This window comes from Mesoplodon densirostris, chromosome 2, assembly GCF_025265405.1.
Source record: "Mesoplodon densirostris isolate mMesDen1 chromosome 2, mMesDen1 primary haplotype, whole genome shotgun sequence".
Taxonomy (NCBI): domain Eukaryota; kingdom Metazoa; phylum Chordata; class Mammalia; order Artiodactyla; family Ziphiidae; genus Mesoplodon; species Mesoplodon densirostris.
In genome coordinates, this window is record NC_082662.1 from 115,539,422 (window position 1) to 115,554,571 (window position 15,150).

At 39.5% G+C, this 15,150-nt stretch overlaps 1 protein-coding gene across 8 annotated transcripts in view; it reads right to left on the bottom strand.

The window, feature by feature from the left end:
- ASH1L (ASH1 like histone lysine methyltransferase) overlaps positions 1-15,150 on the bottom strand; it is a 215,451-nt gene that overhangs the window by 35,029 nt on the left and 165,272 nt on the right. For all 8 annotated transcript variants that reach the window (XM_060090689.1, XM_060090685.1, XM_060090686.1 and 5 more), the window contains 5 exons: positions 12,537-12,610; positions 10,754-10,799; positions 10,532-10,640; positions 3,164-3,370; positions 2,892-3,038 (listed from right to left, as the gene is read on the bottom strand). In XM_060090689.1, coding sequence (XP_059946672.1) covers positions 2,892-3,038; positions 3,164-3,370; positions 10,532-10,640; positions 10,754-10,799; positions 12,537-12,610 — 583 coding nt within the window. The remainder of the gene's footprint in view (positions 1-2,891; positions 3,039-3,163; positions 3,371-10,531; positions 10,641-10,753; positions 10,800-12,536; positions 12,611-15,150) is intronic.

The window sequence follows — 15,150 nt, forward strand, 5'->3', positions numbered from 1 at the left end:
GTTTTACTTCTTCTTTTTTAACTGGATGCCTTTTATTTATTTTTTCTTGCCTAACTGCTCTGGGTAGGACTTTCAGTATTATGTTGAATAGAGGTGGTAGTAGTGGGCATCGTTGTTTTCTTCTTGATCTTAAAGGAAAAGCTTTCAAACTTCCACCTGCTGGCTTGTCATATAGGGCCTTGATTATGTTGAGGTACATTCCTTTACCCACTTTGCTGAGTGTTTTTATTATAAATGATGTTGAATCCCATTCTCTTCTGGAGAGTTTAATCTATTTGCCTTTAAATTAATTATTGATAAGGAGGGAGTTTCCTCTGTCATTGTGCAATGTGTTTTCAATATGCCCTATAGCTTTTTGTCCCTCATTGCCTGAATTCCTGTTTTCTATAGTATTTAATTTTTTGGAGTGAAGTGTTTAAATTCCTTCTTAATTTCCTTTTGTACACGTCTGTAGCTATTGCATTTGTGGTTATCATGAGGATTACACTGAACATTCTGAAGTTATAACACTATAATTTTATAGCAGCTTAACTTCAATTAACATATAAAAACTCTGCTCCTTTACAGCTCTCTTTCTACTCCTTTCAGTATCACAAAGTTAATCTTTATAACTGTGTGCATAAAAAAATAAACTAATAATTCCTTTAAATGCATTAGTCTCCTAAATTATGTAGAAAACAAAAAGTACAGTTACAAACCACTGTAACAACAATTCTAGCTTTTATAATTGCCCACGTGTTTACCTTTATTAAGATTTTTTATTTATCCATATGGCATGAAGTACTGTCTAGTGTCCTTTCACTTCAACTTGCAGGAGACCCTTGAGCATTTCTGCAAGGTAGGTCTAGTACTCAAGAATTCCCTCATCTTTTATTTGGGAATGTTTTGATTTCTTCCTCACTTTTGAAGGACAGTTTTGCCACATACAGGAATCCTTTTAGCACGTTGCATACACCGGCCCACTGTCTTCTGGCCTCCAAAATTTCTGATAAGGAATCTGCAAACTTTCTTATTGAGGATCTACTGTATGTTATGATTTGCTTGTCTCGTGCTGCTTCCAAGATTTGCTCTTTGTCTTCTGAAAGTCTGATTATAACGTGTCTTGGTATGTGTCTCTTTGAGTTCATTTTACTTGGAGTTTGGGAAGCTTCCTGGATATTTATATTCACATCTTTCACGAAATTTCGGAAATTTTCAACCATTATTTCTTTAAATATTCTCTCTGCCTCTTTGTATCTGTCTTCTCCGTCTGGAACATCCACAATGCATATGGTTGTTCTGCTTGATGGTGTCCCACGGGTCACTTAGGGCTCTCTTTTCTTCAATCTTTTTCTTATTCCTCAGGCTTGATAATTTACATTGTCCTCATCTTCAAGTTCACTGTTTCTTTCTTCTGCCTGCTCAAACCTGCCTTTGAATCCATCTAGTGAGTTTTTCATTTCAATTACTGTACTTTTCAGCTCCAGAATTCCTTTTTGGTTTCTTTTTAGGCTTTCTATCTCTTTACTGATATTTCCATTTTGTTCCAACATCATTTTCATGACTTTCTCATGAAAGAAAGTTTTTTTCATGACAGTTTCCTTTAGTTCTTTGAGCATGATTAGGGCAGCTGTTTAAAAGTCTTTGTCTAATGTATCTGCCATTAAGTCCGTTTTAGGTTCAGATTCTACTGAATTATTTTTTTGCTTTGAATGGACAATACTTTCTTGTGTCTTTGTATTCCTTGTGATTTTTTTTGTTGAACACTGGACATTTGAGTTGAATAATGTGGTAACTCTGGAAATTAAAGATTCTCCGTCCAGTTTGCTGTTTTTTGTTATTTTGATTGCTGTAGGTTGTCTCTGTGCCAAGGATCAGCCTCAGGTGTAAACTTAGTGTCTTATGTCTTTTCCAATCCTTTCGTTGGATATGGGCAGTCACTGTCTATTTCCCCTCATATATGCAGTTGTTTTTGAACATCTTAGTCTTTAATTTCTGTCCCAAAAGGGGAAAAGCAAAAAATGAAGGTGTCGAAAAGAGGGCACCCTTAAAATCTCCTGGGAGTCACTTTAGCTGGAGGGAGAGGGACTTGCAACAATGGTGGAGGTACACAGTAGCTGCCTGCTTCTTTGCACCTCTGTGATAAGAAGCAATCAGAGCATAGGTACCTAATATTTGGAGAACAGGGTCCTTTTTATCCACCCTAGCATCTGCAAGCTGTATGCAAGATATTTCAGGAACACTTGCACAGCTGCCTGCCATGTAGCTGTGGGTAGGGATGAGTAGCTGCTACTGTGCTAACACCTCAAATTGACTGAAATGATCCACAACTGACCATCTAAAACTTCCCCTGGACGTTACAAGACTTCAACAGACCCCAGAGGTCCAAAAGAGTTTTATCAAACAGATTCTGCCAGTGCAATTGTCTAAAGGGAGATAGATTCCTTGTGCTTCCTACTCTATCATCTTCTTAGAATCCTTTCCTAGCATGTTATCTTTTCTGAACTATTTTTTAGATGCATTTTTTTATTCTCAATTAGATTCTAATCTATTACTTTTATTTTTATTTCTCATTGTGACAAATCCAGTGAGGATGTGATAAATATGCTAAATGCATGGATGTGAGAAGAACCATGTAACACAGTGCTTGGTGCATAGTAAGCAGTCAATAAATATTAGGTATTATCACACACACACACACACAAATAAATATTACATTCTTCTGGGAGTGAGTAGTTACGATGAAGTGTGGAGAAATAGTACGAGCTTACTCTCTACCTGGAGGATCTGGTATAATAGGGAATTGCCTGAGCTGCTTTGTTGACTAAAATTGTGGAAAGATCAATCTCTGGATGTCCTCAAAGCTTTCTGCTCTGTTGGAGTCTTGTCTTCACCTTCCCCTGCTTTCTTACCATTTCTGCATTTCACAATTTGGGTCACAGCTGTGGTTGATGAATCGGGCCTCATTTCCCATGCGGTAACTGTCAATCACCATCCCACTATCCAGGTTCAGACAATAGTGGTCACTGTGATTATGATACTGCTCAATCATCCTATTCCTAAAGAGGAGAGAAATGATTGAAAGCCAATTAATGATTAAGTTGAAAGTAAATTTCAAATATTTCATTTTCCATACTTATCTGTTAACTTTGCCATTTTACTGGAGTATCATTTATCACTGTACCTGAACTCCTGTTCGCTGACAACCTCCCCTAGGTATTCAATGATGAACTGCCCAGCTTTTAGGGGTTCTTTGGTTCTGATTCCCCAACCTTTTTCCTCAGCTCGAAATCGTTCTAGACATTGCACCCACTCATGCCTCTGTATCCTCTGGTTACAGCACTGCTCACCACAGGGGCAAGTGTTGGGGGAACACTCAGCAAAGATCATTCTAGAAAGAAAAGGAATAATTGTATGTCAGTTAACACTATACATAACCTTCATGAACCCATTTTTTACACAGGAATTTAAAAAATGAATCCATAAAATTAATTTTTATTTTAATAAGGTTAGATTGGTTAACAAAGTTAACAAGGTAATAATGTCTAAGTTCAAAAATAATACTGAAAATTTCCAAGTCAAGTTGCAAACACTGATGCTTCTTATAAATTAATGAGTTAATTGTCCACTCAGCATCCTGGGTAAACACTATCATATTTAGTTCTGGGCTAAGAATATATGAACTGTAACCCATAGAGGAATTAATAATTTGATGATTACATTGCACTGTTGTTTTGAAGTAGCTCATAGCCATTTACAGTTTTTAAAAATGTGGTAAAATACACATAAAATTTACTATAACATTTATCATCATAACCATTTTATTTTTTAATAAATTTATTTATTTATTTTTGGTTGTGTTGGGTGTTTGTTGCTGTGCACAGGCTTTCTCTAGTTGTGGCGAGCGGGGGCTACTTTTCATTGCGGTGCGCAGGCTTCTCATTGCATTGGCTTCTCTTTGTTGCGGAGCATGGGCTCTTAAGCACACGGGCTTCAGCAGTTGTAGCATGTGGGCTCAGTAGTTGTGGCTCATGGGCTCTAGAGCACAGGCTCAGTAGTTGTGGTGCATGTGGGATCTTCCTGGACCAGGGCTAGAACCCGTGTTCCCTGCATTGGCAGGCGGATTTTTTTTTCTAATTAAAAATTTATTTATTTATTTATTTATGTATCTTTGGCTGCATTGGGTCTTCGTTGCTGTGAGTGGGTTTTCTCTACTTGCAGTGAGCAGGGGCTACTCTTCGCTGAGGTGTGTGGGCCTCTCTTGTTGCGGAGCATGGGCTCTAGGTGCGTGAGCTTCAGTAGTTGTGGCACACAGGCTCAGTAGTTGTGGCTCGTGGGCTTAGTTGTTCCGTGGCACATGGGATCTTCCCAGACCAGGGATCAAACCCGTGTATCCTGCATTGGCAGGCAGATTCTTAACCACTGTGCCACCAGGGAAGCCCACAGTTTATAATTTAAAGTGCTTACAGGGGCTTCCCTGGTGGCACAGTGGTTGAGAATCTGCCTGCCAATGCAGGGGACACGGGTTCGAGCCCTGGTCTGGGAAGATCCGACATGCCGTGGAGCAACTGGGCCCGTGAGCCACAATTACTGAGCCTGCGCGTCTGGAGCCTGTGCTCTGCAACAACAGAGGCCGCGATAGTGAGAGGCCAGCGCACCACAATGAAGAATGGCCCCTGCTTGCCACAACTAGAGAAGGCCCACGCACACAAACGAAGACCCAACACAGCCATAAGTAAATAAATAAATAAAAATTTAAAGTACTTACAGAGTCGTTTGATTTATTCTTCTAAAAGATATTATTATCTTGGGCTTCCCTGGTGGCTCAGTGGTTAAGAATCCACCTGCCAATGCAGGGGACACCGGTTCGAGCCCTGGTCTGGGGAGATCCCACATGCTGCGGAGCAACTAAGCCCGTGTGCCACAACTACTGAGCCTGCGCTCTAGAGCCTGTGAGCCACAACTACTGAAGCCCACGCACCTAGAGCCTGTGCTCCACAACAAGAGAAGCCACTGCAATGAAGAGCCCGCGCACCGCAACGAAGAATAGCCCCTGCTCACTGCAACTAGAGAAAGTCTGCGTGCGGCAACAAAGACCCAACGTAGCCAAAATAAATAAAAATAAAACAAATAAATTTATTTTAAAAAATATTATCTTTATCTAAAGGGCAAACAGCCCACAGTGTCAAATCACATAAATGAGAAGTAAGCAGAGGAAGTATCCACTGGACTATTCTTCAATTTAAGACAATCAGGGAGTTCCCTAGTGGCTCAGTGGTTAAGAATCCGCCTGCCAATGCAGGGGACACGGGTTCAAGCCCTGGTCCAGGAAGATCCCACATGCTGTGGAGCAGCTAAGCCCATGTGCCACAACTACTGAGCCTGTGCTCTAGAGCCTGCGAGCCACAACGACTGAGCCAGCATGCCACAACTACTGAAGCCCGCGAGCTTACAGCCCGTGCTCCACAACGAGAAGCCACCGCGATGAGAAGCCCGTGCACAGCAATGAAGAGTAGCCCCCCTCGCCACAACTAGAGAAAGCTCACGTGCGGCAATGAGGACCCAACACAGCCATAATAAATAAACAAACAAATAAATAAAAGAAGAATAAAAATATATTTAAAAAAATTTAAGACAATCAGCTTAACTTGTAAAGACACTGCCTTACTGTCAAATTCACCACAGTTACTCTTTGTTTTGCTTATTTCTTTGCTGCACGGATACTGACGAACACCCCTCCTAGAACTGTCCTCCTATTTTGGGCTTTGTTGATCTTTTATGATAACGGACTTCCCACCTTTACAATAACAATTCCTGTCTTTTTCTTAAACAGGAATCCTTTTCTCCTCTCTACTTTCCATGGCATATTCATTGCTCCTCTTTTCTTCAGAAGGCTTATTCATTTTCATAGCTCTTAAAAATAATTAATTAATTTAGTTTTTGCTGCGTTCGGTCTTTGCTGCTGCTCTTTGTTGTGGTGCTTGGGCTTCTCATTGCAGTGGCTTCTCTTGTTGTGGAGCATGGGCTCTAGGTGCACGAGCTTCAGTAATTGTGGCACATGGGCTCAGTACTGTGCCTCATGGGCTCTAGAGCGTAGGCTCAGTAGTTGTGGCACACAGGCTTGGTTGCTCCGGGCTCTAGAGCATAGGCTCAGTAGTTGTGGTGCACAGGCTTAGTTGCTCCACAGACTGTGGGATCTTCCTGGACCATGGCTCGAACCTGTGTCCCCTGCATTGGCAGGCGATTCTTAACCACTACACCACCAGGGAAGTCCTATTCTGTTTCTTTTGATAAATGACCAAGATAAGCCCTTTAACTGTATAAAAAGTAAAACATGTTTCTTCTATTCATTGTCTGGAAAACAAAACTATAAAGTTACCAAAATCTGAAAGTAGATGCTGCAAACTAAGATGGGAAGACTTCGATTTAGCAATGTAAATTGCCGTTACCTGTAGTCATAATGCCCTTGAAAAATTAGAGAATATTTCCCCTCTCTAAATATAGGTCATCTGATTGCTCTTTCTCTTACATGGTAAGATTTAAGATTAAACAATCATTGAGAAATGTACTAATGTGATTGACTTCACTAGCTATGGAGGTCAGACCATTCCTGTAAATGGAAATGTGTTTTCACTTAAATGAAATGAATTTTCCTACTATGAATCATGCTAGGTCAGGAAGGAGTAAGCCTTGGAGGCGGGGGAGAGGATCATTCCATCCCGACTTTTTAGGAGCAAGAATTTGAGGAACCAGGGTTCTTCTAGAGCAAAAGGTGAAGGCTCCTAGAGATTCCCATTGGTGGGCAAGTGGAAGTGAACTGCTCTCAACGAAGTATTATAGATAGACTCTACTAGGGAGTTAGACAGGGGCCCTGATGTTTAGTTTAGGGCCTGTGAACTCCGAAAGTAATCACCAATGGTGGCATAAGTCTCACCAGGTAATATACATTTATCTTCCCGTAAGTATTCAGTTTTGTTACACACCATGTCTGTCCTTTTGGAGAGCTGAAGGAGTGGGCTCTGTAAGTGCTATGAGCAAATGGGTACAGCATTAAAAAATAGCTTGAAATGAATGACAAGACTCTGTTCTAGGGAAAGAGGAATGTTCTGGAGCAGCAATGGGTTTGATATGGATGGTGTACAGAAACAAATATCCACCAAGGAAGATCTGTAGTATTTATAAACAGTGTTGGTGATTCCTAGAAATTGTTTGCAAGAAAGGAGAACAAGTGTTTAAAGTCTTTATTTGAAGTAATTGTAAAACCTCATTATTTGTTTTAAAAATAGTCCTGGGACTTCCCTGGTGGCGCAGTGGTTAAGAATCCGCCTGCCAATGCAGGGGACATGGGTTCGATTCCCTGGTCTGGGAAGATCCCACATGTCGTGGAGCAACTAAGCCCGTGCGCCACAATTACTGAGCCTGCACTCTAGAGCCCTCGAGCCACAACTACTGAGCCCACGTGCCACAACTACTGAAGCCCGCGCGCCTAGAGCCCGTGCTTCGCAACAAGAGAAGCCACTGCAATGAGAAGAACGCGCACCGCAACGTAGTCCCAGCTTGATGCAACTAGAGAAAATCCGCGCTCAGCAACGAAGACCCAATGCAACCAAAAATAAATAAATAAATAAAAATTAAAAAAATATAGTCCTGAATCAAGTGTTCCCTGGGCTACTTACAAGTAAGTACAATTCTACATATCAGTCTCGCATGGATGCGAAAGTGCATTCTGCCAATCCTTTAACTCCCCCACCCCCTTAAATATTTACAGAACTCTGAATACAAAGACAGGTAAGACAAAGCCACCCTACATTTTAGATAGCTCCATTTAACTGAATCTTTATGAGGGTTACTTTTAAATATATAAGGAAGCACCCAATGAATAACATATTTGAATTTTTCTTAGTTATTTATACAGTAATCACATTCATTAGATGCATGATGATGTAGTGCTCATGTTCTCATGACACAAAGTTGGCAATACTGTGTCTGAGTGTTTCTTTTTTATTTTTATTTTTTTGCCATACGCAGGCCTCTCACTGTTGTGGACTCTCCTGTTGTGGAGCACAGGCTCCAGACGCGCAGGCTCAGTGGCCATGGCTCATGGACCCAGCCGCTCCGTGGCATGTGGGATCTTCCCAGACTGGGGTACAAACCCGTGTCCCCTGCATTGGCAGGCGGACTCAATCACTGCACCACCAGGGAAGCCCTATTTCTTATTTAGGGGTAAGTTTTGGGTTTTTTTGGAACAATGACAACATAATGGGAAGGATAAATGTGACACCCATACTAAATGATATAAGGCAATCAATGTTATTATGTAAAGGTAAAATTCAATTTTTAAGAGATTAAAAGACTATCAATACATATACAATAAGCAGTGTGGTACACTGGAAAGAACATGACTTTTGAATCAAACACATGTGGGTTCAAATTCTGTCTCTGTCACTTGTCTTATGTAATGTGGAGCAATTTACAATCCAAAATCTAGGTTCCTTCATCTGTACAATGTAAAACTATCACCTACCTCCTTGGACTATTGTGAGAAAGAGAGAAAATAAGCAATGAGGCAGCTATATTATAGTTAATTTCAGACAATAAAATATACAAACAAGCGCAGAAATGTTAGCATCTAAAGAGATGCACATTTAAACAACTTTAAGGACATATGATACTCTAAAATATTAAACCAACAAAATACTAAAGCACTAGAAATAAAGTTAGATGTTAATAACTAAAGGCGGTGGGACTACGGGGAAATAAATATATTTATATATTGGTGGTGATACCAAAAATTAACTCAATATTTCATGACAGCTATTGGATAGTATACAGTAAGAATTATATATATGTCCTTATAGTTTGTACAGGTATTTCTTCTTTTGAGAATACACTCTAAGGGTTAAAAACAAAAGGAATCTACACAAAGAGTTTCATAGTAGTGCCATTTTTAATAGCAAAACATTAAAAATAACTTGAATAACGAACAACTGAAGAAGGCAAACTGTGACATACTAACCTAAAAAGGATGAGCTTTTGGATCACAATGATACATAAACGTGCATATATAAAATATTTGTGAGTGAAAAAAATCAGCTATCTATAACACCAAGCTATTACTACTATGTACGACTGTATGTATGTACAATGACAAGATGTGAATTTACAGTGATGTACGTAAGGGAGAATTCCCCAACTGGCATGCTAAAGCAGAAACGCTGATTCTCTCAGCCCGCAGGACAGCTGACTAGAGATGGAGACTGGGAAAGCAGCTGTCTTTTTCTAGGAAAGCTATCTAGAACAAGGAGCATTGATGGGAATTTCATCAATTCTTTTTTTGCCATAAATATGCTTATGTTACTAAAACCAACAAATTCTATCTCTACTCCTTTGTCTCAATTAGACATTTCCATTTTGAAATCTCAATGTCATTTAAAACTCGGTGGTCCCAAATCAAAATCATAATTTTTATCTCCAAACCAGTTAGATTCCACACTTTCTATCTCTGACAATAGCATAACCATCTCTCATTAGCATCACTGACTCAATCATCATGCGTATATCTGCTATATGCTAATGGTTTATCAACCTAGATCCCCCCCCCGCCCAAATATATCATGGCGACTTTCTTCTCTTTCACTGCCATCATCCTACTTTTACTCCCTCATTATGGCTACCATATACTGAGATCTACGAAGGTTTCTAGAACTGTGCTTAATGAATTGTAAACATTGTTTCATATAATCCTCACAAACCCCTCCATAAAGACGGTATTAATTTTATTAGAGGAGTTAAAGAACTTTCCTCAGGTCTCTTAAGTAGTAAGAGGATTTAAACCTGAGGACTTAAGACTCAAGATCACATTGTTTTCTGTTACTCTATTTAGCCCATGTTATGGGCTGAATGTGTCCCCTCAAAATTCATAGTTGAAGCCCTAGCCTCCAGGGCAACAGTATTTGGAAGTAGGGTCTTTGGGAGTTAAATAGGTTTATATTAGGTCAGAAGGGTGAGAACCTCCTAATGGAATTGGTGCCCTTCTAAGAAGAGGAAGAGAGAGAGAACTCTCTCTCTCTCTCTCTACCATGAGCATGCACTGAGGAGAGGCCATGTGAGCACACAGGGAGAAGGCAGCTGTCTACAAGCTAGGAAGTGGGTCCTCATCAGACACTGAATCTGCTGGCAATTTGCCCTTGGACTTCACAGCTTTCAGAACTGTGAGAAATAAATTTCTGTTGTTTAAGTCTATGATACTTTGTTATAGAAGCCCAAGCAGACTGAGACAGCTCAACAATTAGGTTTTATATACTACCTTTGTGCAACTTCATGAGGGGAAATCAAAGAGCCTATTTAACCTTTCCCTCTAAATGAAGTGACTTTTTTTTTCTGGACATGCCACATGGCTTGTGGGATCTTAGTCCCCCAACCAGGGATTGAACCTGGGCCCTCAGCAGTGAAAGCACAGAGTCCTAACCACTGGACCGCCAGGGAATTCTCCTAAATGAAGTATCTTACAGACCTTAAAGCCTGTGCTTACAGAATCAGTTTAGTACAGTACCTATTGAGGCAGTCATCCACACAGCCCTTTTTGGTGTCATCATCCGGTTTCTTACAGTTACAAGTGGTAGCCTCATAACCAGAAAGGGGTTTGACATCAACGTAGACATCTTGAGAGAAGACAGCAAAGAATAGTTTGTGAATACATAGGATAATTTTTTAAGTGCCAGGCTAAGAACACTGATTGTATGGAGGCAGAAAAAATAGCTCCCACGTTACTCACTTGAACGGATTTTTTTATATAGTGGGACATCTGGTTTCTTGTATAGCTAGAAGAAAAAACAGAAAAATCTTGATATAGCATTCAACTTCAAATGCCAGAAAACAGTATCAATCACTAAAAACAGAGGAAATTATCCACGTACTCTGCTCATATGGAAACATTTACAAGACTTTCTGGGTTGGATAATTTGAGGGAAACTTGGTGTGATCACTTTTTTACCCTGAAATAAAAGGTGACTTACTAGATCCGGGTTTAAGAGAGAACTAGATTCAATGGAAGCAATACCAAGTAGTTTAAAGAAAATGCATTTTTTGTTAGATGTTTCTTCAGCAAGTTATTAGATAGACTTAAATGAAAATCACACTGCAGATCAAAGCTTTTCATTTGGATAAATTAAGATTGTATTTGCCGCTATGAAAAGACTGGAAAACTTGCACAGGGCTTGTTTAGATGGCCTGCGTAGGTATATGAAATGAAAAATATGAGAACCCTGGCTTTTTCAGGGTGAGTGTTGTAGGGAAACACATTTCACGTTTTAATTAAGTCAATTAATTTAGTGAACAGAGGGGAGATGGCAGGCAGGATAATGGTGCTCTCATACTGCAATAAAGAATGCATTAGGGGCTTCCCTGGTGGTGCAGTGGTTGAGAGTCCGCCTGCCGATGCAGGGGACACGGGTTCATGCCCCGGTTCGGGAAGATCCCACATGCCGCGGAGCGGCTGGGCCCGTGAGCCATGGCCGCTGAGCCTGCGTGTCCGGAGCCTGTGCTCCGCAACGGGAGAGACCACAACAGTGAGAGGCCCGCGTACAGCAAAAAAAAAAAAAAAAAAAAAAAAAAGAATGCATTAGGAAGAAAATGTATTAGGTCAGTCGGTCAGTGTTTTGCCATAGAAGACAGTACCCCGCCCCCCCAAAAAAAGGCAACTTGGTTTAAGCTAGAGTGTACTAATCTATAAGAATAATCCCACCATCATCTTTCAGTCGGTATAGATTCAAAACACTATCTCCTTCATTGTTATGAACTCTCTGAGACAAATATCTAACATACTGATCCTCTTAGAATTCAAGAGAGGCCACCAGAGAAGAGAATGTAGATGGGAATGTTCATTGCTTTTGGCTTTCCAAAGTCAAACTTTGGTGGAATTGTGGCAAAACTCAGGAGCCTATTTACCTCATTTGCATGATGATTTCCCAATGGTTGTTCTCAATATGGATTCTGGGGGCTTTAGCTTAATATAAAAATAACTGGGGGAAACTTTTCAATTAGGTAAGCAAGAGAGAAAAACAGCACCTTCCCATTTTTAGTTCCCAATATATTTAAATATCTTTTAAAAGTACAAGAGTGTTAAATATTTTCCCTGTTTCCTTTGGTAGAAGACTCTCTTTTATATGTGAAAAATAAATTCCAAACTGATGGGAAGGAGCCAACAAAAATAAAGCCTGAAATTTCTTAGCGCTGCTGGCAGTACATCTAAATTCCCTTGAGACCTGCATCAAACAGGATTCTTACAACAGAATCTTTGCCACCAAAATAAAAGTCCAGAATAATAACAGGTTTCCTAAGGAAGCAGGAACTTAATGCTATTTTGAAATATGAGTAAAGGCAAAGAGGTCACATTAAATACGGATGCAAATTCATTTTTCTTAGTCTCTAACATTCACAGGGACACTTCTCTATACTTCCTAAGATGAGAGCATAACAAGGAGGCAGAGAAAAAGACTTGCACCCCCCTTTCCCCTGTTTACCACTTATGAATGAAACATGGTAAGATACGCTCATACCTGATTATGTTTCCACTGCCAAAGGATGTCATAGGGAAGCTGAAAATCAATTCGCTTTTGCCTTAGATATTTTCCTGAAACAAAAAAATACTATCAATTTCTGTATCTAATTTATACAATGGGTCAAATAGCCACAAGATTTAATACGCACTGACTAATTTTTAATTTTATGAATTTTCCATCACTAATTTTTAAGCTCAGCTACTTTTTTCCACTGTGCACCATGTGGTATAAGCTAATGATGTTCTAATAGTAGCTTATATAAAACAACTAGCATAGCAAATTTACTACCAAAAATAGGTCATTATGAGGCAAACTAAATACTAAGAATTGTTCAATCATTAAAATTATTAACCAGAGCATCTGTCATCTATTCTCCTTCATTATGTACATAATCTAAGGTTGACTATAAAAAGAAGTATAAGAGTTTTCTAAAATAGGCAAACCTGAATTTAAATAACTCGAGTATTTACATGCAAATTTATGATCTGTTAACATTTTTTCCTACCTATTGAAATACTACTACTTTTTTTTTTTTTTTTTTTGCAGTACGCGGGCCTCTCATTGTTGTGGCCTCTCCCGTTGCGGAGCACAGGCTCCGGACGCACAGGCTCAGCGGTCATGGCTCATGGGCCCAGCCGTTCCGCAGCATGTGGGATCTTCCCAGACCGGGGCACGAACCTGTGTCCCCTGCATTAGCAGGTGGACTCTCAACCACTGCGCCACCAGGGAAGCCCAAATACTACTACTTTTTAAAGCCAATTTTAGAGCCCTTTTCTACCTTAAAGAGGTCCTTTCAATTTCTTTACTCTGTATCTTTCTGTTCGTGAAGGACTATACTGCTCATTTCTTGCAGGACTTAGACTTTTCCTTGTTATCTGGATTTTTGCCCTATCATGGTCTCCAGACCAGCAGTTCTCAAAGTGTGCTCTGCTTACCCCAAGGGATCCGAGAGGTCAGAACTATTTTAATAACACTCTAAGATATTATATGCATTTTTGTTGTGCTGACATTTGTACTAATGGAGTAGAAGAATGGTGGGTAAAACTAGTTTTAGCATGAATCAAGGCAAGTGGCACAAAACTGTACTAGAATGAAACTAGTAGAAATGAACTATGCCAGCATCATCTAAGAATGCTCTTGATAAAGTAGTAAAAATATTAAATCTTGACCCACAAACCAAAATCTTTATTCTGCATGACACAATGGAAGTATGCATAAAGCACTTCTGCTGCACACTGAGGTATGATGGTTATCTTAAGGTAATGCACTTGTGCAAATATTTGAATGGTGAGCTGAACTAGTTGCTTTTTTCATGGAACACCGTTTTTACTTAAAGGAACTGACAGACAATGGTTATTCTAGCCTAGGAACTGAAAGTAAGTCAAGTGAACTTGTTACTTCAAGAAACCCAATTGAGGGCTTCCCTGGTGGCGCAGTGGTTGAGAGTCCGCCAGCCGGTGCAGGGGACACGGGTTCGTGCCCCGGTCCGGGAGGATCCCACATGCCGTGGAGCGGCTAGGCCCGTGAGCCATGGTCGCTGAGCCTGCGCGTCTGGAGCCTGTGCTCCGCAACGGGAGAGGCCACAACAGTGAGAGGCCCACGTACAGCAAAAAAAAAAAAAAAAAAAAAAAAAAAGAAACCCAATTGAAAATGTTTCCGATGACAAAATTTAAGTTTGAGTGAACACTGGAATTTTGGAAAACTTCTGTCCGTTAACTACCATGAGATTCTCAGTTTTTTAATACTAAAGTTTTTCTCATGAAATAAGTGGCAATTAACAAATGTGAATTGTTTTGGATACATATAGGAAATGGAAGAGCAATATAATACAGTGAATTAATATTTTTCAATGACCAATGCAGGAAGTGATAAAATCATACATGGGTAAAAAATCCATTTAAATTGCAAGAGAGACCAATGGATTTTAATACTCCATTGATTTCATACTCCAACACTGCAGTGTTAAGGAACTATTACATTTATTAATTTATTTTGCTGCAGTATCAAAGAATATCTACAATTATCTGAAATTATTAAAATCTTCCTTTTACAACTTTTTACCTATTTGAGGTCAGATTTCTTCATGTATTTAAACCAGAATAACATCACAACAGATAGAAGGCAAAAATAGATGCAGCTGTCCTATATTTAAGCCATACATTAAGGAGATTCACAAAAACGTAAAATAAAGTCACATTTCTCATTAAAAAAATTTGGGGGGAAAGTTATTACCACATCCAAACTAAAATGAAAGTATAATAAACTTGCCCTCAAAAAAAAGGGGGGGTTATTTTTCATAAATATGTGATTTGTTACATCAAATGAGTTTATTCATTTGACAAATCTGATGATATAGCAGCATGGATTACAGGTATATCTAAGGGGAAATAACTTATGGAGGTAGGGTAATATAACAAGTTTCTGTCTGGGGTTACATCTGGTAGAAGACTGGAGTCCACCTGTTGATAGGGAACCAAAGCTGAATGTATAACTACAAAGTCTGTAATTAAAAAGTGTAGACAACTTAAAGGTTTATCAACAAGGAAGTAAACTTTGGTACATTTAAATAATGAATATGCAGCTATTAAAACGAAATGAGGTATATACTTAC